Below are 21,362 nucleotides of genomic sequence, written 5' to 3'. Positions count from 1 at the left end.
CGTCAGAAGTGTCACAGGGCTGTTTAGGCTTTTGCCACCGAAAAGGCTTTTGTACCAGGCTAAGCAATTAGCAAGCAGTTCTGAAGTACCTGTCAAGCAGTTGATAAGCACTTACCACCAGCCGAATCCACCTCGCCCTGGCTGACCCGGCCTCCTTTATCATCCTTGCCCAAGATCACACCGTCATGGGACCGCACATGCGAGCGCAGATTGTTTGTACTGGAGAACCGCTTCTGAAGTAGTTGAAAAGTAGTTAGTATAGTACTGTATAAGCAGTTGGAAAGTACTTACCTTGCGCTTGCCGCATTCATCCACGCGACAGTAGACCTCACCGTAATGAATCTGAACCTCACCACCCGCATTCTAAGCAGTTAGCAAGCACTTGTCAAGTAGTTAGAAAGTAGTTAGAAACTCACGGTATCAAACTCAGGCAACTTGAGGTGCCCGGCTTCGACTTCACGCAAGTACCACACGTACCAGGACTATTTCATTCGAAATTTATCAGTTTTTCATCAAAAAATCACTTTGGAATCACTTTCTTATCATACAAATGATAATAAGCAATAAATAAGACCTTAATAAGCAGTTATACTTACATTTTCGCTCAGTTGAGCCATGGTTGCGGATGTGGGGAAGAAGAGGGAAATGATTGGTGGTGGGAGGTGTGGTGTGTAAGTGTACTGAAAAAGGTGATGTGGAATGAAATTTTCTGTTTGTGTAGGTAACAGGGTCGCTTGGAAGTCACATGATCAAACTGCTTATTAAGCAGTTTTCGTTCCACGCGACCCGAAAAAGCAGCACAGCTGATCTGCAACCACCCCATTTTCTTCCTTAATTCTTCCTAATCTACTTTGTAATATCACTCCCCCCCCCCAAAAAATCCTCTCTCCCCAATTTCGCTACGGATCGGCCGGATCCCCGGCTGGGCTCAGCAACAGTCATTCCGTCCTTGAACTATTCCCTATAATTATCCCCGAGGGCTCGCTTCGCTTTGCTCCCCTCCTTCCCCCCCCCCCCACCCCCTTCCCCCCTCTCCCCTCTCCTCCCCTCCCCCTTGACTTTTAAGTTAACTTGCTCTGCCCTGGTCGGTGTGTTACAAGGTCATTGGTCAACGTCAATATAACCCGGACAATTGAACCCGAAGGTGCCATTATCTCCGGGACCAGCAGCCAAGGACCTTAAACGATCTAAATCAGAGCATGCGATCATAGCGCTGTGTGTGTCTGGACTTCCATCCCTCGGCGCATTGGCGGCAACCTTTCTTGTTTCCTTTCATCTTTCTCCCCTCCCTTGAACAAATATAGAAATCAACACGCTTCGCGAAACGTGCTACCCCCCTTCCCTCCCTTGCGCCTCGACTCAGGATGCATGCAGAAGCGTGATTGATACTCTCTATCCCCGGCAATTGCACATTCAAAAACACACCCGACACCCCCTATCGCATTTGACTTTCACCTGCCGGAGATGAAGCCTCAGGGCCTGCTGGCCGTCGTCTGCACGATCGGGTCTCTCGCCACGGCCACAATAGTCACTTCTTTGCCCAACTCGCAACCCCAACCGGCGGTCCATCACACCTACGGCGAGCTGCTGAATCACAACGATCCGGACCCGTTATATGAGCAGTACGGACTGAATCGGTCGGAGGAATTCAAGTATTTCCAGGAGCCGGGCAACGATGACATTCTCGGCCACTATGACTCTCGCTTTTTCACAAAGCCCGTCCCCGACGAGGAGCGATCCCACACCTTGACGCACATGATCCGCGCATATCTGAACTTTTTCGAGGACAATGGGCTCGAGACGTGGATCGCACATGGGACGCTTCTCGGGTGGTGGTGGAACGGAAAGGTAAAAAAACCCCCTTGCTCGCTTTCCCCACACAGGCCCCTCCGTGGCGCTTCCTGGTGTCACTCAAACTCACGCTAGGATACAGGTCATGCCTTGGGATTGGGACATTGACACCCAAGTGATAGAACCCACGCTTTTCCAACTAGCGGACCATTTCAACCAGACCGTCGTCCAGTACACCGCGAAAGAGGAGAATGTGGAGCGCAAATACCTCGTCGACGTGAATCCGTGGGCCCGTCAACGCGATCGAGGCAAGGGACTGAACATCATCGATGCGCGCTGGATCGACATGAACACGGGGTTGTATATCGACATCACGGGGCTGAGCCGGCTGGATGCGACCAAACCCACGGAGTGGCAATGCAAGAACTTGCACAAGTACCAGACCGGCGATATCTATCCTCTGCGCCGGACGACCTTTGAGGGAGTGCCAGCTAAGGTGCCGTTCAAGTACGATCAGGTCTTGGAGGATGAGTACTCGAAGAAAGCGTTGACAAACACGCACTATCATGAGTGAGTTGATTTTCTGGAATTATGGACTGGGGTTTTTCGGTTGCTAACGTACCCCGCCTGTGCCAGCCATACTTTTGATCCTGAACTCGAAGAATGGTTGATGGATGAGCCGGAGCCGAAGGAGACGGAGGACGATAAGGACGACCGGCAGTATGAATGATGCTGGTCGTGGAGAGGTATATAACCACCTGAAGTTTTTCTTTTTTTCGTTACCGCTGTGACATGCATCCATTTGGGCATACTGTTGGGTATATAAAAGGGTGTTGGTGGGCGTTCTGGATGATATGGGATGGCGTTGGGTTGTCTAGGATTTATACAGGCCAGTCAATACTATTTAATTGATCTAGTGAATTGAATCGAATACCGAGACTCGATCGAGTCGTGTTGCATACAGCATTCACCATTGAGCAGATGAAGGGATAGACCAGTTGTACATGTGGAGCTGGAGGTATAACTCAAACAAGCACTCTAATTATTGGAACTCTACTCGAGGCAGCCTACACGTAATCGGATTGAGAATAAGCAGCGACGATCATTACTAGGTGCCTGGGACTTGGTGCCTGAGGCAGGGAGCCAGGAACGGTTTAGTCACAGGAACGGAGTGCTTGTGCTTATCTCCATGTGATTTTATCCGGCTGACAAAACCGCATCGAAGAAGATCGAATCCCGCCATCATGGAGTCGAGGAGTCTCTTTTATATCGCCTTAAATCTGACCACCACGATTCAATCCCTGCTATACCCCTCATCCTCCTTTACATCACCACAATATCGCTCACCATAAATCCAACATGTCCGACACGCCAACCCCACCGATCGAAGACCATACCGTTCACGAACCTGACACCGCCGACGAGCAACCCCAACTCAAGCTCACCATCCACCACCGCAACACCGCACACACTCTCACCCTCCCAGCGAACGCCACCCTCCACGACCTCACCCTCCACCTCGAAACCCACCTCAACATTCTTCCCTCGCACCAAAAACTCCTCATCACCCCTCCCCCGCCCCGCAACCTCATCCCAGGCACACTCAAACCCCCCCTCCCTTCCTCCCACGCCGCCCTCCCCCTCACCACCGCCCTCCCGCTCACCTCCCCACGCTTCAAACTCACCGTGCTGGGCTCCCCCAACCCCGAAATCACGGCCCTAAACGCCCAAGGCGCCGACCAAGCCGCGCGCGAACGCCTCCGCCGTACCACCCACGCCAAATACGCCGCGGCCGCCACCCCCGCCGCCGTCGCATCCTCCCTCTCGCGCGTCCACACCCTATCTTCTGGAAGTGCTGACGAACAGTACACCTTCCACAAACTCCTCCCCCTTCCGCACCTCCCCAACCCACAACGCAGCCACGACTTCCTCGCGCGCCTCCGCGACGACCCCGGGATCCGGTCTGCGATGCGCCTGCATAGATTCTCCGTGCCCTTGCTCACGGAGATGGACCCCATCGAGCACACGACGGCCCACTCGCGGACGCTGGGGCTGAATAGGAATAAAGGCGAGGTGATCGAGTTGCGGCTCCGCACGGATGCCTATGATGGGTACCGCGATTATCGGACGATCCGCAAGACGCTGTGTCATGAGTTGGCGCATTGTGTGCATAGTGACCATGATCGGTTGTTTTGGGAGTTGACGGGGCAGATCGAGCGGGAGGTGGAGAGGGGGGATTATACGAGGAGTGGGCGGGTGCTTGGGACGAATAGTAGGGGAGCAGGGGGAGGGGTGGTGGATGAGTTCTATAATCCCGGGGAGTGGGAGGAGGTGCAGCGGGACGGGTTGGTGGTTGATGAGAAGGGGTGGACGGGGGGGAGCTTTGTTTTGGGGGCGGAGAGGGGGTCTGAAGGTGAAGGGGGGAGTAGGAGTCAGGCCACTCGGGGAGGAAGTATGAGGGAGATTTTGGCTAAAGCGGCGGAAGAGAGGATGAAGAGGGAGAGGGAGAGGGATGGGAAGTAGAGCATAAAGTCTGCTTGGATGCTTGGATTGGATTCTTTGTCTGCAGATATCTTCCAGATTCACAATTCTCACGATGTAACGACACCATAATCGAATTCAAATTCAAACCTGTTCATTGACAAACAACCCCGCCATCCCCTGGCCAGTCCCAATGCACATACTCGTCACCAAGACCCTTTTCTTGGTGCGGCGCGCCTCGCTCAGAATCGTACAGATCTGTCTCGCCCCCGTCGCTCCGAGCGGGTGGCCCAGCGCAATCGCGCCGCCCCGGGGGTTGACCTTCTCGTGCTCCAGCCCCAGATTCCGGAGACAGTAGACGGCCATCGACGCGAACGCCTCGTTGATCTCATACAGCTCGACCTCCTCCTTGGCCAGCCCAAACTGCGCCAGCAGCTTGGGGATCGCCGCCGTCGGCCCGATCCCCATCACCCGCGGCGGCACGCCGGCCACCGTGGCGCCGCAGAACTTGGCCAGGATGGGCTGATTCAACTCGATCGCCTTGGACCGGCGCATCAGCAGCACCGCCGCCGCGCCATCCGTCACCTGGCTCGAGTTGCCGCCGGTACTCCGATCCCCAAACTGCGGGAACGCCGGCCGAATCTTGGCCAGGCTCTCCTTGGTCGTGCCGTAGCGCACGCCTTCGTCCCGCGTCACGGTCACCGTCTTGACCTCCCCTGTCTTGGGGTCTTTGACCTGCGTGGTGACGGGCACGATCTCCTCGTCGAACCACCCGGCCTTCTGCGCCGCCTCGGCCCGCCGGAACGACTCTGCCGCGTACGCGTCCTGCTCCTCGCGCGAGATGTTAAAGTCCGCCCCGACGTTCTCCGACGTCTGGCCCATCGGCTGCATGCAGTCGGCCGCCTCCTGGTGCCGCATGACCTCCGCGTGAAACGGCTTGGGGATCCGGTCCCCGCTCGGCGCCGACATCAGCTCCGCCCCCACCGCCACCCCGACGTCGATCGCCCCCAGCTGGATCTGGTTCGCGATGTCCTGCACCGCTTTCAGCCCCGACGAGCAGAATCGGTTCACCGAGGAGCCCCCCGCCGTGTGCGGGATTCCGGCGGCTAGCGAGGCCGCGCGCACGAGGTAGGCCGCTTTGCCGTCGTTGACCTTTGATCGGTTATGTTAGTTTCATGTAGATTGGAGATTGAAAGGGAGTGAGTAAGGCAAACGCACATTCCCCAAGCAGACATCCTCGATCAGACTGGGATCGATCTTCGATTTGGCAAGCACCTCCTTCAGCAAGGCGTAGATCAGGTAGTCCAGCTCGGTATCCTTGAAACTGCCCTTGACGGCCTTGGTCAGCGGCGTCCGGAGCGCGAGAGTGATGACCACATCGTCGGGGTTCTTCTGGGTGCTGGTTTGCGGTCATTCGCGGTCAGTATATTCGCAATGTACAAGTTTCTGGAAAGGAGGAAAAGTACATGGCAGAAAGTCCGCCGGTTCCGGACGGTTTCAGGTGGCTGAGGATGTTGTTCAGACGGTCTGCTGCCATGATTATTGCTGCGTTTTGCTGTTAGCGTTCGAGCATGCAGGTATAGCTTATCCCTTGACGCAGGCTATGTGGTGAAGTGGAGCGGGGGGAACGGGAATCCGGGGAAAGAAAAGATGACTGCTGCATCTGGATGTCGATTTCGAAATTGAAGCATGACGTGAGTAACTTACTGTGTTTAATTTTGTTATGAGTTCAAATGACTGAGTAAAGCAGATTGATGAGAAGAGGAAAGAAAGAAAGCAGAGGAGGGGAAGGTCGTCGAGTTGAAATGCGATGAATGTCTTACCTACCTTAACTACCCCAACCTCTCCAACCGAGCAACAGCCGAGGCTCATTTTTTGGCCACTGCAGCTGCTGTGCTGCTTACATCTCCGCACCCTTTCAACTCCCTGGTAGAGTAACTAGATCTGCCACAGACTAGAATGGTCGGGGACAACCCGAGGTTCCTTTCTGGGCTTACTCGTTGAAAATCATGTGTAGGCAACGAAACGATCCATTTTTTCCCAACAATTACTTTATCTACAGCTAAGGCCATGGGCGCATGTACGACCCTGGTAGTTCCGTTGTCCCAAGCTAAACACCATCAAAATAGAGAAGCAAACGCCAATACCTTCCTCCAGCGCCATCCGCCTAATGATACGATACCCTGAGTTGTTCTTCCAATTTGCCTACAAGTGGTGCATGTGCTCGTCGTTGCTGATCACACTGCCCACCTCCGACCAACTGGCCGGGGTGGCCGCGCCAGTCGACCGGCCCAGGTCGCTCAAAGTGCCATCGGATGATGCGTCGATCGCTGACTCATAAATGTGGCTGTAGCTATCGCTGGTGGACGGCGTCGAGGCGCGCTCCCGTTCAAGCTGCAGCTCGGCCAAGTCCGAGAAGGGCGATCTCAGGTCGCGCCCGGATTCGTTTGTCGTCCAGTCCCCAGGATGAGCATAAAGCACTTCAGAGTGACCTTCCGTATGGCTAGAAATCGATTCGTCATCTCCGACAACATGGTGTTCATCCTCGGCATGGGACGTCGAGAGGAGCGACGTGGCCATTTTGTCAGGAGCTTCAGAGACAGGGGTGAACTCAGCCAGCGAAGGCGAACCGGCACGAGGCGACGGGATATCGAGCTGCAGCGGTGGACCTAACTCGTGAATATCTGTCTGGCCGTGAGATGCTTCAGGAAGCGAGGCTGGCCCCTTGCCCCGGTGCACCGGCTGCGACGTCGCCACTTCCACGGCAGTCGAGTTGGCTAACGGTGTATCACTCGATAGATCCGCAAGATCCAACAACCGGCCCTGCTCATCGACCAAAGTATCAAAGCTGTTTGACGGTGGCCTGGCCATGCCTTTGCGACGCTCTTCGAGCAAGGAGCGACGCCGGTCAAGCTCTTCCCGAGCTATTCGCCGCCGTTCTTCGGCTGCTGCGCCAACTTCCTCGGTCATGGAGATATCCTGTCTGAGCGGAGCATCGTGCGGGTTAATCTCGTCGCCCAGATTGTGCAAAGCTAGTGCGATCTTGCGGCGCGAGTTGTTCACCCACTGGCGGAACTGCGGCGACTCGTAGACCGCGATCCCGGCGGCGACCAGCGCCGAGACGGTGATGATAATTCCTGGGTGTGTCAGTACCATGATTCCAGGCTACCTTTCTGTGTCAAGCAGAATCTGTAAATGAAACTCTGAGTAGGAAACATGATAACCAAAATGAGGAATGCTGTCCGGCGAGGCCCGGGAATATCTCATCCATCGTCATCCATGATCAACTGATAAGCACACACCGCCCAGATAACTAACTCTCTTCTTCTCTTGCAACAAGAAGGGGGAAAGAAATGACCCTCAAGAGCAAGCATACCTTTCGCAACAGGCGTAGGCATCGCAACAGAGCACCTTTAACACGAGAGTTGTCGACAAGAGAAAGGGGAAGTCAGAGAGCAATAAGTAGGCAGGCAGCAGTAAGGTAGTTAGTCAATCGATCACCTGCTGCTTCCGCCCCTCGCCGCCACATGATTCCGGCTGCCCTTATCCGACTGCCCTAGCGGGCTATCACGTGCTGCAGAGCTGCCCCTCCGCGGTCCGTCAAAACAAACAGCTGCAACAACAGCAACCAGCAACCAGAAACCTCGCGGCCTTGTATACAACCACTCCTTACATCATTTCTTTCAACGCTACAACCCGATCATTGGATATCTCACCATGTCGCGCCCGTCATCCATGGCCCAGCGCCCGCTGACACTCACGGAAGAGCTCGAGAAGCTGGAGCAATCAATCACGCTCACCCTGCAGGGTAACTATGGACAATCCGCATTAGATGCCTCAAACCAGTCGACTGACACTGTCTTCTGCAGAGATCGACCACAACTTCAGTCAAGCCCATCGTATCGTCACAACCAGTGTTCTACCCCTGATCGAACAATACTCAGAGAGCTCCCGCGACGTCTGGGAAGGTGCCAAGGTATGGCCTACCATAGACACCCTCCCCCCCCCCATCATCGCCGCGTGAACCATCACTAACGCTCCATCAACCCAGTTCTGGAAACAATTTTTCGAAGCCAGCGCCAACGTCTCCCTCTCTGGCTACGAAGAGAAACCCGAAGACACCACCACAACGCTACAAGAGGAATCGGACCAGTCGCTCACCGCGCACGAGCAAGACGCGCAGCTCACCGCGCAACAAGACGAATCGCACCTCAGCCTCGACGACCACCGCGAGCACGAACCTGAATTGGAGTTGACAGCCCTCAGTCTCTCCTCCCACAGCACCCCGCGCCCCTACGCATCTCACCACCAGCACGGCAACCAACAACCCAACGACACAACCGTCACCTCCATCGCGCACCCCTCCCCATCCCCCTACGACCTCCACCCCGACTCCTTGCCCCTTGACAGTGATACCCGCGACCTCGCCCGCGCCGCCGAACTCACCGACGCAGAAAACGAGGACTCCTTCCTCCCCACCACCCCAGGCAAATACTCCGCCTCGGCCTCGGCCTCGCGCACCTACCGCCCCACCCAACAACAGCAGCAACAATACCCCTACCACCACGACGAATCCCACAGCCCACTCTCCTCCTCGCCCTTCATCCCGCCCGCCCCCACAACCACCCACGAAGCTTACGACAACAACGACGATGTTGATGATGATCATCACGAAGACCCCATCCTGCACCGCTTCCACGACAAGACCTACCGCGTGCAAGCCACCCCCCTCTCCAAGAAGCGGCAACCACTCAAACACTACCTCTCCACCTCCAAGTCCATCAAATTCACCAATCCCATGTTCAACTCCACCACCCCGCAAAAACCCCCCGCCAAGAAATCCAAATACTCCTTCGACTCCTCCCCGATCTCCAGCCCGGAGCCCGAGGCCCCGCAACTCCACGCCGAGATCTTCGACTCCCCCTTGAAAGGAGGAGGCGGGGCCGCCGCCACCGCCCAAACGCCCAACACCGGCCGCAAGCGTCGGCCGAGCGCCCACCACCCTTTCTATTCCCGCGTGACACCCAAGCCCGGCATGAGTGTCCTCACCCCGATGAAGGGTGGGACCGGTCGGCAGGGAGGAGGGTGGGATAGCGACGATGATGACATTGGTGGTCGCTACGGCGGCGGTGCGGCGTTCAGCGACGAGGACGAGGATCTGGGTCCCAGCCCTCCGAAGACGATGCAGTTCCATATCCCGCAGAGTCGGTTGATGAAAACTCCTGGTTAGTTTACCATCTCCCCCAATTGTCTACACATGCAATCCGTGTGGACACTAACCACATTTCTACCAAAAACTACAGCGAAAGAAGCGTCCAAGCGGATCGTGGAAGACTTGTTGTTCACCGCCGGAGCGAACGATACCACGGATGATATCGTGGAGGAACAGAGTCCGAGCGTGATCCGCCGGGTGGAGAAGCTCGAGGATGAGACTTTCTAGGGCAGAATCCACCTTCGCTGGTAATGGCCAGATGGCGATTTGTGCCACAGAGGCGAGACTTATCATGCTGTACCTACTGTATATACCAACCCAACTTATCTCGCGTTTCGTCACGGGATAATTCCCCTTTCAGGCCGCTGTCGTCCCTAATAGACTAACAATAACCGGGGCAAAGTATCATGTACGTCACAGCTGGGCGTAGCCAAGACTTCTAGTCGCTCAATCCCTGCTTCCTCCCATCTCTACATTTGACTCATGGTTCTTTCCAAGCGGTCCAACATGACCAGATCAATTAGTAGTTGGGTCTGGGGCATCCCAATTCGCCACCAGACCACGCGCCCCGGGCTGCCATACCGGCAAATTAGGTGTAAACTAGCTTCGAACCTGCGGGATCACTCGAAAGGAAAAGGTACAAAGAAAAAAGACAGAGCTCAGAAGAGAAAAGTGGGGGGTGATCAGATTACAAGATCCGGGTTTGTTTGAGAGGGTGAGGTCAGGATAAATAGACACAAAACAGGGTATCGACGGGGTTGATGACGATGACGATCGTCAGACTGTCAGAGAAGGGAGAAGGGCTGTAGGCAAGAAAGAGGAAAAGTGACACACAGATCGTCCACACCAACGTGGTATATGTATGTACAACAAAGGTTTTGTCGTCGCAATTGACAGGAAACTGGAAGGGTATTCTAAACGAAACAAATGAACCAAAGCGTCGAGGAGAGAGGGTCGGAGGATTCTTCCCCCTACCGGGCCAGTAAAGCAGTGCCGGCGCTGGTGCCAAACCACAGGCGAAAACCAGGCCTGAGTAGTATGCATGATGACTAAAGGCTAGTCATCAGTTCTGCATGCCCATGAAGATCTCCTGACAGTTGTCCACCAAAAACTTCATCACCTCATTTTTCTTCTGCACATCCGTCATTTCCCGTGCCAGACTCTCCGGCCGCATGATGGTCGGGGCAAACACTACAGCGATGTTCTGGCTGGTCATCAGATTCTCTTTCTCGCGCTCGACCACGCGCTTCAGGTGGAAGATCAGGAACTCAAGCACATCCTGATGCACACGTGGCAGTTCACGCAGGCTCTTTTGCAGAGACTCGATGCGACCCGCCTGAGAGGTAATTTCACCTGTCTCAATAATGTTCTCGTAAACCTCGAACGTGATAAGTGGCGTAGGCAGCTTCCGGAAATACTGCTTCAGCGCCGAAGTCACTGCGTGAATATCAAGATCCGGATCAGAGATATCGTAATCGTGCGGGGATCGCTCAAAGCCCTCGCGAATCGTCTGGATTGCCGAGCTAGCACCGGACTTCCGATAGATACCTTCCATGTCCATGCCTAAAAAAGTCAGTACAGGCCTAGCAGTAGATTGGGAAGAAACATACCTCGTAGCTCGACTTCCTGGATACAGCGAGAGACAATGCAAGGAATGATACTCTTCTCTTGCTCCATGCGCTGCTCCAACTCGGTACCAAAGAGTGCTGGATAAGTAAGTATCACATCATGACAAACGCGAAGAAGAACGTACCATTAGGGTTGGTTTCAGCTAGAACTGGAACGCTGTCGGTGGTCGGCATCCGAGTTCCCACCTGCTTGCTGCGTTGATTGCCAAAGAAACCGAAACCCGGACGGCTAGGGTCTTGAGTTTGAGAACGCGGCAAGCCAGGGCTTCCTTCCGTGGCAGTGGCATTTTCACTTGACATGAAGGCACCCTTAAGTCCCTTGGTAACGCCCTTGGCGACGTTCTGACCACCCTTCTTCCAGTTAAACTTACGCGGCTGTCCTTTTCGGATACTGACGACTTGCGGGCCGGGCACAATAGTGGCGTTCTCGGCCTCTTCCGACATGTTGATAGCCGTGACTGGAACGAGGTCGCTGTGGGCCGCCTTCAGGGCTTCAATAGACGACAGCGACTTTTCCTTGCCATGAGAGTAGATACCCAAGCCATTCGCCCCACGGCTGCCGTCGTTAGCCTTATAGAGCTCTTGGATCTGGTGTACCAATTGGTTGTTGAGTTCTGCAAGCTGCGCATTCTTCGACGACAATTGTTCGAATTCCTGGAAGCTCTTATCCTTCATACGGTTCAAGCTGATCAATTCCTCGGCGGCATCGTTGCGCTTCTGAATCAGTTCCTCAATCTGCGGAGTGAACGAGTCCTTCAGCTTCTGAATCGACTCCACAAATTCTCGCAGAACATGGTTAGTCAATTTGCCAAGGTCGAGAGAACCGCCGCCACCACGCTTCTCAGCCTCCAGATGTTCTGTCAACACGGATAACTCGCGCATAGCAATCTCTTTCTGAGCGTCCAAGACCACCATGGTGGAGCGCTTCTCATTTAGCTCGGTGTTGACCTGCTTGACCTCGGCGCTAGCGTTCAGCATAGCCTCCATCTCCGCGAGCTTCTGCTCGCGGTCGAATACTCGTTGACGCTCCTTACGAAGTTCGTTGCGAAGCCAAGTCACTTCATCGGATCCGGTTACTTCCGCAGAGGGGCTCCCAAAGTCCGCAAGTGGCGTGGATCCATTCACAGGCGAGCGGGGCCATTTGGCATCACGGGACAGGCGAGAGCCTTTGTCGCTGTAGCTTCGACCATGACGCACCGAGTTGGAAACGCGCCGCAAGAAAGACTCGCCGTTCTGTGCCGCGGAGCCATCGCTGGCGCCTATGGCTTGAGAAGTGTCTCCATCCGCTGAGAGATCCGCTCCATCACCCTGGCGGTAGGATTCCACTTGCTGTAGGGCGCTGACTGAGTTAGGGCGTGCGGGGGGCTTGGGGCGCTCATGAACATCGCTACGTGGTGTCCAGGTTGAGTCGCCCGTACGGGGAGTACTCTTGCTGAGTCCAGCCCGATCTGCTGACCGCTCACTCCACTGCTCACTCGGACTCAAGGAAGAGGCACGAGGTGACAAAGGTGCGTCCTTCCTTGGGCCCTGGTTCAATCGTCGGTCAAGGGAGTCGCCACGCTTGGGATGAGGCTGCACGCTCGAAGAGGACAAGAAAGAATGTGCGGAGTCGATTGAGCCGCTAGTTTCGTGAAGTCGGCGTAGCTCATGAGATGGTCTTGTTGGAAGTGTGGTCATGCTCTCTGGAGCTGTTGCTATTGAGCCATCTCTTGGTACGGTGGTCGTAGACTTGGTGCTCTCGGGGCTGGGCGAGGAAAATGTACTGGCTTCCTTGCGACCTCCTAAGTCGGAACGAGAACTATGCACCGAGCCAGACCGCGTGACAGGCGTTCTGTCACCACGAGACGTGCCGTTGGCCAACTCATCCTGACGCCAACGAGGAGCATCATCAGTACGCTCCCGGCCTTTCTCCTGATATGCGATATGGGGAGACGAGCCTCCCGACGTAGGCTTCGGTTGCGCGCGAGATCTTTGTTCTTCGGAGGGGTCAAAAGCGAGAGGAATCAGGAATTCACCGCCATCGGCTTCGCCATGCGGAGGCACAATTGAATGGCGATTGCTGCGATAGGTGCTTGACGGGAGTAATAGATTATCTGCATCTGTCAGCTCTCTTTCACCATGAGATAAAGGGTCTGGCATCATGGCAGAGACCAACTGACCTTGGTTTTCTGCCGCGGGACGAGGTGTTGCGCTGGGACCTCTTCCCGCGTCCAGCGCGGGAGCAGCTCGCGCAGGGGTATCCTCGCTGGGCATAGAATAAGCCTCTTGGTCGTCCGAGGCGCGCGAGACTGGTTCCATTTCTTCCGGGGGCAGTGACGGAAGGGACTTATCTAATTTCACCCCCGGAGGTCCCTGTTTTCGCGTGGGGGCCGCCTTTCGTTTTCTCCGCCGCTGCATCAACGACTCATGACAGTCCATACAGAATATACCTTGCGAGGTGCGGGCATAACGCAGGTTCTCGATTTTCCGCTTGCAGTTGCGGCAGCGGAAGCATTGGGCGCAGAAAGCTTGTTCACCGGTGAGGATTGCGAGGTCCTCGATCTTGTTCCCACACGAACTACAGCTGTAGGTACAGTTGCTGCAGATCAACGAGCCATCACCAAGCAGAAGGAGGTGCGCGTCCGAGTCGAGTAGCGTGCCACAGGTGCTGCAGCAGAAACATTCGATATGCCATCGGTTGCCCGCTAAATCACATGGAAGGAGGCAGTCAGCCACCGGCTCGAAGGCTATTATAACCACGGAACAAGAAACTCACCAAGCTCGAAGGCCTTGCCCTCTTCAAGAATCTATTTCAGCGAGAAGCCCTTAGTGCACTGTTTCCAAGCCTCGTATCTGTGCGGTTTTCTTGATTCATACCTCTCCACAGCCCTTACAGGGAAAAGGAATGTCGTCCTGGTCCAAAGGGGACTCAGGATACCCCGGGGATTCCATCTTGAATGCGATTTATGGAGTAGCGAGCGACCGTTCGAGGGTGATGGTGGCACAAACGCCAATTCCAGTAGGTGTGAGACAAATCTCCAGGAAGGGGGAGGGAGGCGCGCTCGCGAAACTCAAGCCAAAACCAGTTGAGAGGCTTATTCGGGTAGTTGATAAGGCATTCGACTTCCGATGAATAGACTTGGTGGTTGTGAGTCGGCAATGGTTATGATTGCAGCTATAGAGGGGAGCAAGGTAGGCGAGGGGAAGCTGGACGGGGGGACGAATTCGAGCGCGGCACGGACTTGCTGGAGGGTGGAGGATGGATTCTCATTTACAAAAGGGAGTCTAACGAGAAAGAATTAATTTCAGAACGGACAGCCGACCGATCACGGCCATAGTGGAGAAGGTGAAATAAAGTGGTGCAAGTTCGAGATAATGTAAAATGGTAGGAAGAGAGGAGGAGGGAGGAGTCCTGGACAAGAAATGTTGAAAGTTGCGCTGAGACGGGCCAGGGGCGCGAGGAGGGGGGCAAGAGGGGAGAGAACAAACAGGGGAGAAGAGGAGATGTACTGTACCATGCAGCAGCAGCAGCAAGCAGCAAGCAGGAAGGCAGGGGGGCCGCAGAGCTGAATATCCGGGGCAGCCTTAACAACCACCCGGATGTTTCAATGCGTCAGGACGAAACGGAGGGGAGGGGATCGAGTTAAAGGGAAGAGCGTCGAGGGAGAATAAGCAGCGGATGTGCTAGTAATTGTGAGAAGAGGTTAGATCGAGGAGGAAAACAAGTAAGAGAGGAAGGGAGTGAGTGAGTTGAGTACGAGTAAGTACGGGTACGGGGAGTGGGAGAGAGAGAGAGAGCAAGAGGGAGAAAGAGAGTTTTGAGGCCGCGATTGAAACACACCACGCGTTTCAGATAGACAACTCATGCCCGTGTCCCCAGATTTTCCCAATTAGCCCACTGACCTACGTTCTACTGACTGAACGGTTTGGATTATTGATATACAACTTGATTAAGGTGAATGAGTAAGGGTAGACTCCAAGTGTTAAGAAGTGAATAGTCTCTACAGATTTAATCAGTTTTGCAGGCCTCCCTGTCTCGTCTCAGAATACGAGACCATCCTGCTACAACAATACAATACTGTACTCCGTACACGGACTGTACACAGGCTGCGCAGTGGACATGTGTATATTCGACACCTGAGGCTAACAAGACAACCAACGAAACCAACCAACCAACAGCCAGTGGATAGTGATCGATCTATAAATATTTATAGTCGGGATTGTCTCATTCCAATCCAGGTACCGAGATCCTGGTCGTGTGAAATTAGAAGTCGTAACTTCGTAAGGTACTTCACTTCCATACTCAGCCACTCCCGCTTACAGTAACTTGGAACTCATGAATCAGAACTGCTCGAGTCGGTCTCAAATCTCCCCCACTCCGTCCCAGACTTCGGGATTGCCTGTAAATATCCAAAAATAAGCCCTGACCCACGCGGCTTTACCTTGTCTCGGGAATCAACCCGGTGAATGATCAGAGCTGGTGCTATAGTCTATACCGATTGATATCAAAACTACATACATCAAATCGGCAGTGAATCTCGGGCACATGTATGGTAAGTATCTAAGGAGGGAGTAGTCTTTCCTATATCTCCGTCTGTACGTACTAAGACTGTCTTTCACTCCTTCTCTCTTGTACTCGTAGTTTCTAGCTACTACCCTTCTGTCCGCATGCTTCCTGTTCCAAGACCACACCGTCCTCTCATCTCCAGCAGAGCCTTGGTGACTTTGTCATAGCTTGGATGCTCAGACTAAATCACGGCCTGTTCATTAGGGGCGCACAATGCCCTTCTACCTGCTCATATGAGAGACCTAACCGTCGCTCCTCCGCCACTATTGACTCAACCATTCTCATTCCCTCCCTCTCGACAAAACTCAAGCGTCCTTCAAATCCTATGCGTGCCGTGACAAAGTCTGCTCCCCTGTGCCTTGCCCTCATTTCTCAAAGGGATCTCGTTTTGCTGACCACAATGCGCAAGGCAGATCAGCTGCTGTCAACGGGCTTTGCAGACCCTAAATTTACCGGACATCTGGTTGATAGCATCTCTTCTCGTCCTCTCACCATCCCCCGCCCCCACCCCTCCTCACTCTCTTTATCACGATCTCTATCCCTGGAGCTTTGAGAACGCATCTGCCGCCTATCACCTACTACTATTTCAGGCGTAGTGCCTTCCTGAGCTGCGCGCGCAAGGCTCAAAAACAAGGGAGGGTACAAAGAGCGATCGATGGCAATCGACCACTTGTTGAAGCCGAGTATCCCTACTGAGGAGAGGGTAATGTGGTGGGCTGAGGCCGGGCTCTTCAGTCGAATTTACCTGGCAGGCAGGCTCGTAGCAAGATCGTAAGGCTAGCCGTTGCTACTAGAGGTAGAGGATTCGAGGATGCATCCCGCCGCACGTTTGAACATCTTACTACCCTACAATTGCCCGAGCCATTGTGTACTGCTATAGTCGGGCACGACTCACAATTTTGTCTTGTGGCGCTCGGCTCAATGCACAGGAGATCAGTGGGTCTCGATTACATTCAGGATGAAATTATCTAGTAAAACAGCACGTTTTGTGCCTTCGAGGCGCTCAAAATAAACACAGTGGTATCGATTGGAATACAGGACTAAAGAAACAATAACTCGAAAATAATGATACTGGCTCTTCATCTCTCTGAAAGCAAGAAATCACTTCCTCGCAATGTAGTATGTCAGCAGGTTGCGTGAGTTCTCGCGGGGCCGTCCAACAACCTGCCAGAAGTGATCATCGTTATCGGCCATCGTGTGCAGTTGTACGCACAGCTGTGTTGCTTGACGCCTGACATCCGGCTTTCGGGCTGTCAGGCTCTTGCCAGCTAGTGTCCCAACTTTCTCCAGCAGGCGACCGGAAAGACGAATTGCATTGCTGTTCATCCCCTTCAAGATTTCCGTCATAACAGAGAAGCCCATAGTGACCGCCCGATCGCCTGTTTCCGGATCTTCGGTCGATACTAGGTCGGTTACGGCGTCGATAACACCTTCAGGCTCACACTGTACAAGAATCTCTTCGGCCGTCTCATTCAAACCGTTGATGATGTGGCTTGAAGAGTCGTAATAATTCCTAGCAACGATAAGAGCTGTGATAGCCCTGGGGTAGTAAGACGAACTAAGGTGCTTGTTGTGTGCAAGCATGAAGCGAATCGTCAAAAGCACTTGGGTTTTCAAGTCCAGCGGGCGACCGAGGCGTTGTTGCTTCTCATCCGGAGGACTCTCCAGTTCTTCGAGCAGAGCCAGCAGCATCTCGTCATACTTTCCTTCATGGATAAAGATAGAGTCGTGATATTCGATGAGGCCTTGCAACTTCCGATACCCCAGGATGTCCATATTCTTGGACCGAATCTTCTGAATACCCTTCTCGAGCATTTCTCGTGCTTTGACTGGGTCTTTCGATCGGGGGCTGATACTTCTTTTGCGGTCGGCAATCTGGTCATTCTTCCGGCGACGAAATTCAGAGCTAGCTGTCGACTCTGTCGCCCCGACCGATTGGCGTCCACGATGCGAAGGCATGGTTGGCACAGCCGGCTTGCTATCACGATGAACTGATTCATTTATAGATAGTTCTGCCAAAGCGCTGTTATTGGATACATGTTGAGGCGTAACAATGGGGGTAAGAATGGGCTCGTCGTCTCCTTTATTGGATACATGTTGGTGGATATGGATATGCTCCTCTTCTTTTTCGGAAGTAATGATAGGGTCTTCGTAAATTTGCACTTCCCTTCCTCTCATTGGCGAGGAAAGGCTCTCACCCAGTGGGGCCTGTCTGCCAGGTTCACCGGATACCTTCTTTTCTTCGACTTCATGATGTTCGTGCTGAGTCCGTTCTTCTCCGAGTCGATGGTCTGATTGAGGTCTTTCTGCCTCGAGTCGATAGTCTGACTGGGGTCTTTCTGTTTCAAGTCGCCTATCTGGTTTGCCCTCTGTTTCGAGTCGATGGTCTGCTTGGGGTCTTTCTGTTTCGAACAGCCTGTCTGGTTTGCCCTCTGTTTCGAGTCGATAGTCTGGTTGGATTCTTTCTGTTTCAAGTCGCCTATCTGGTTTTCCTTCTGCGTCAAATTGATAATCTGAATGAGGTCCTTCTGCATGGTCTGAGTGGTGCGAATGGGGATCCGAGACGGGGACATCGGGGAAGGACTCGCTGGTGTGTTCAAATATTTGTCCTTGAGTTCCATGAGGCTTCGGGCCGCCGGTGATGTGCTCCTCAGCTGGAGCGCTCGGAGACTCGACTGGGCGGGGGAAACCTTCCTGGACGGAGTCTTCAGAAGCAGTCAGCATGGGTACCACAGTAACAAGGGGACTTTCCGACTGGGCTTCGGCAGGGCTATCATGTTCATTGGGAACAATAGGTACCTGAAGAACCCCAGAGGATTGACCACCCATGTTCTCCTGTAGACCACTATTCACACGACGTTCCGCAGTCCGAGTCTTGGCAATGTCAAGTTTCTTAGCCTTGGCCTTCGCTGTGCTGGCCGCGGGAACCGTGTGGTGAGCATCCGAGCTCACTTCGAAAGCATTGGATCCTACTGAATGTGGCTCTGCGGTCACTGGGCGGCTCAGTTCAGGTCTACGAGCCTTGCTCGCAGGACGCATCGGCGCCGACGAAAGAGAAGATATAGAAGAACCGACGGGCACCGACCGCACCGCAGGCTGGCCACGCTGCAGGTCGGGCACGTTTGTGTCGGAGAGTACGGACTGTGCCGATTCTGGACGCTGTTGCTGGATGGGCTTGGGTGCCAGATGCGCCTTCTTATGCGCCGCAATAGCTTCCTGTAGGGCCGAGCGACTTTTGATAGAGGAAGTGCCGCTTGCGACGCCCTTGCGAGATGTGTTATCTGACTTGGATGAAGTATTCGGGTTTCCAGGGTCTTTTTCGAGCTGAATCCGAGACTTAGAGTCAAGATTGGAGAGGATCCTGTGCCGCGTTAGTTGAAGTAAACATGATGGGAAGAAGAGTGGTAAACATACTCGTTCCCCTGGTTGGGCCACATGCCAAAGAAGACCCAGAAGGTGCCGCGCATCGCCTGTCTGACAGCTGGGTTGGCGTCTGCGAGTCCCTTCTTGAAGGCCTTTTCGAGCAGCTCCAGCCCGCCTCCATGCTCAATAGAGGCCTTCTGAGCCGCTTGTTTGTTGAGGATGATTTTGAACCAGTCAGCTGAGAAAAGTCGCAACTGAGTATTCTTATCCTGCGAAGCACCAAAGACGTGTTGCAGGATACGAGGAGTGTATGAAACATGCTGAATGACAGTCTCCACTGTCATCTTTCCGTTCTGTGCTGTAATTTTCTTCATTCCAGCGCACAGCTTGATGAGATTTTGCATGATGATCTCCATCATGGGATCTATCTTGGGTCCGCAAAACATGGCCATGTCCTGAATGAATAGGCAGCCATTCGTTGCCATAGTCGTACGAAGGGAATTGACGACCTTGAAGATACCGTCTAGAATGGACTTCAAAGCCGTGATGAAAGTATTTGAGTGGGCGACAGGCGCATTGCCACGGACCAGTCGGCGTAGCAGCATAACGTTCTTCTCACGCTTTGCCCAATTTTCTTCCGACTCACGTCCTTCGAAGTGAGGAACCATGGCGCGGATGATGTCTTCAATCTCACGCGAGGAGGAAACATTGAGTGGCTCCACGCTATCACCATCGTTGGGCGTCAATGGAGTTGCTGGACAAGAATATTAGCTTCCATTATTGATGCGGGATAGGAGCAAACTCACCTTCAGAAGAGTGCTGCGGAAGCGGGTCTGCTCTGGATACAGGACGTTTAGGTCCATCGACTCTCGACACAGAACGTTGAGAGGAAGATTCTGGTCCGCTAAGTCCATCAGCCCGCGAGGTGGGACGTGACTGAAGAGCTTCTGCTCTGGACATTGGACGTTTGTTTCCATCCGCGCGCGACATAGGACGTGGATGAGCCTCTAAACTAGAATGAGGACGTTGCGTGATTCGGTCTGCTCGATGCATGGGTCCTCTATTGGGTTCAAGATCGGCGGGATCGAGATCAATTTGGGTGAGGATCGCGTTGACGATTGTCTTTCGTACACTGCGGATGCTAAGCTGATTCATGAGATCCGCTTTTGCGCGTGCCGACGCACCAGATGCTGCGCTGTGGGTTCATTAGTCTCCAGACTAGGTTGAGATCAAATGGCTGGAAGCGTACCCAAACAATTCAACTACAGTCAACTTCGCTGCGTCTCGTACGGCCGGGTCCGCATCTTCGAGACAGTTGACAAGCTTCGCCACATACTGACGAAATCGCAAACCATGCGTTCTAGACATCTACAACAAGAAGGAGGCCGTCAGACCCCCGCCAAATATAGAAGAAGGAGGACCACTTACGTTGGAAAGCCATATCAAAGCCATTTCCTTTGCCCTGGGGTTTCTTCCGACCAGGGCGGTATCGAGGACGTAGTGTTCTACCTCGGCGCTCGCAGCTGGCCAGAGCTCGGTGAATGCTTGAGCGGCCTGTGCTCGCACACGTTCTCTGTTATCGCCTAAACGTTCGAGAAGTAGTGGTTGGAGGTTGCGACTGTAATTTGCAATCAAATGCGGTTGTCGCTGAATGAACAGGCGCCTGGTCAGGTGGCTGAGCATATTAAATGCAGGCGTGATGATGTTGCCATGTGGTGAGCTTATGAAAATCCGCGCCGCCTCGAATGATGGCGGCACCGCCGCTTCAGGGACATTCCTCTGTTTGATCTCCGATTTGTAGGCCACCAAAGCACCGATCTTCGCCTCCAGGGATAGGTAGTTGTTTTTGGCAATCTCCACCAGCTCTAAGGCTTTGGCTTCCATGATGTTATACAGGACGGTAAGGAGACGGCGAACTTCGTCCCCAGACAGAGTGACAACAGTAAAGAAAACGCAGAAGGGGACCGCGGATATACGAAGGATCCAAAGGAGTTCGAGCACAACTCTGCCAAGGAATGACAAAATTCCGCCGGTGTGATATATCAAGGTGAGGACCGCAGCGGTAACCACCGCTTTCCAGCGTCTATCATCCATTATGAGTTAACAACGTACGAAAACAGTAATCCAAAAGGTGTTTTTGAGTGTTTATTGGGGTTTTCCAAAAGCTGGGCAAAGAACAGCAAGAAAGCAGAGAGAGCGCAGGGAGAACGAGAAGCTGAGAAAGCTCGCAGAAACGCTTGACGGACGTGTGTGTATAGAGGTGAGAGAGGTTGGGAGAGTTGAAGAGGAGAGGAAGTCGGGGGGGGGGGGGAGGGGGGGCGCGGCGGAAGGTCGGAGGTCA

General features: G+C 53.8%; 8 protein-coding genes across 8 annotated transcripts; 3 read left to right on the top strand and 5 right to left on the bottom strand.

Moving 5' to 3' along the window:
- Positions 1-23: 23 nt before the first annotated feature.
- ASPACDRAFT_38391 (uncharacterized protein) lies at positions 24-617 on the bottom strand (the record flags this gene model as incomplete). The annotated part of the gene is made up of 5 exons (XM_020200441.1): positions 24-46; positions 116-233; positions 292-363; positions 417-482; positions 597-617. The coding sequence occupies 5 exons, from the start codon at positions 615-617 to the stop codon at positions 24-26; spliced, it is 300 nt and encodes a 99-aa protein (XP_020061174.1).
- A 447-nt stretch (positions 618-1,064) lies between these two features.
- On the top strand, positions 1,065-2,734 carry ASPACDRAFT_74398 (putative mannosylphosphate transferase (Mnn4)). The gene is made up of 3 exons (XM_020204206.1): positions 1,065-1,848; positions 1,934-2,361; positions 2,428-2,734. The coding sequence occupies exons 1-3, from the start codon at positions 1,465-1,467 to the stop codon at positions 2,519-2,521; spliced, it is 906 nt and encodes a 301-aa protein (XP_020061173.1). The 5' UTR covers positions 1,065-1,464; the 3' UTR covers positions 2,522-2,734.
- A 416-nt stretch (positions 2,735-3,150) lies between these two features.
- Positions 3,151-4,314, top strand: ASPACDRAFT_38389 (putative zinc metalloproteinase; the record flags this gene model as incomplete). The annotated part of the gene is made up of 1 exon (XM_020200440.1): positions 3,151-4,314. One exon carries the CDS (start codon positions 3,151-3,153, stop codon positions 4,312-4,314), a length of 1,164 nt encoding a protein of 387 aa, XP_020061172.1.
- A 102-nt stretch (positions 4,315-4,416) lies between these two features.
- kat1 (putative 3-ketoacyl-CoA ketothiolase (Kat1)) lies at positions 4,417-5,809 on the bottom strand (the record flags this gene model as incomplete). Its single annotated transcript, XM_020200439.1, has 3 exons — positions 4,417-5,424; positions 5,491-5,671; positions 5,739-5,809. 3 exons carry the CDS (start codon positions 5,807-5,809, stop codon positions 4,417-4,419), a joined length of 1,260 nt encoding a protein of 419 aa, XP_020061171.1.
- Positions 5,810-6,376: 567 nt separating this feature from the next.
- ASPACDRAFT_109763 (uncharacterized protein) lies at positions 6,377-7,820 on the bottom strand. Its single transcript, XM_020195420.1, has 2 exons — positions 7,649-7,820; positions 6,377-7,409 (listed from the first exon to the last, which is right to left on the bottom strand). Exons 1-2 carry the CDS (start codon positions 7,668-7,670, stop codon positions 6,478-6,480), a joined length of 954 nt encoding a protein of 317 aa, XP_020061170.1. The 5' UTR covers positions 7,671-7,820; the 3' UTR covers positions 6,377-6,477.
- Positions 7,821-7,973: 153 nt separating this feature from the next.
- ASPACDRAFT_1884461 (DASH complex subunit ASK1) lies at positions 7,974-9,799 on the top strand. Its single transcript, XM_020198371.1, has 4 exons — positions 7,974-8,080; positions 8,142-8,248; positions 8,324-9,497; positions 9,576-9,799. Exons 1-4 carry the CDS (start codon positions 7,990-7,992, stop codon positions 9,710-9,712), a joined length of 1,509 nt encoding a protein of 502 aa, XP_020061169.1. The 5' UTR covers positions 7,974-7,989; the 3' UTR covers positions 9,713-9,799.
- Positions 9,800-10,162: 363 nt separating this feature from the next.
- ASPACDRAFT_74395 (putative Rho GTPase activator Rga) lies at positions 10,163-14,121 on the bottom strand. Its single transcript, XM_020204205.1, has 6 exons — positions 13,969-14,121; positions 13,868-13,898; positions 13,272-13,796; positions 11,238-13,205; positions 11,095-11,190; positions 10,163-11,047 (listed from the first exon to the last, which is right to left on the bottom strand). Exons 1-6 carry the CDS (start codon positions 14,041-14,043, stop codon positions 10,548-10,550), a joined length of 3,195 nt encoding a protein of 1,064 aa, XP_020061168.1. The 5' UTR covers positions 14,044-14,121; the 3' UTR covers positions 10,163-10,547.
- A 2,638-nt stretch (positions 14,122-16,759) lies between these two features.
- ASPACDRAFT_49198 (uncharacterized protein) lies at positions 16,760-20,905 on the bottom strand (the record flags this gene model as incomplete). Its single annotated transcript, XM_020202218.1, has 5 exons — positions 16,760-19,019; positions 19,073-19,775; positions 19,828-20,216; positions 20,271-20,389; positions 20,450-20,905. 5 exons carry the CDS (start codon positions 20,903-20,905, stop codon positions 16,760-16,762), a joined length of 3,927 nt encoding a protein of 1,308 aa, XP_020061167.1.
- Positions 20,906-21,362: the final 457 nt, after the last annotated feature.

The sequence above is a fragment of the Aspergillus aculeatus genome (assembly GCF_001890905.1).
Source record: "Aspergillus aculeatus ATCC 16872 unplaced genomic scaffold ASPACscaffold_1, whole genome shotgun sequence".
NCBI lineage: Eukaryota > Fungi > Ascomycota > Eurotiomycetes > Eurotiales > Aspergillaceae > Aspergillus > Aspergillus aculeatus.
The sequence above is the reverse complement of the archived record's forward strand: the minus strand, read 5'-3'. Positions and strand labels throughout refer to the sequence as shown.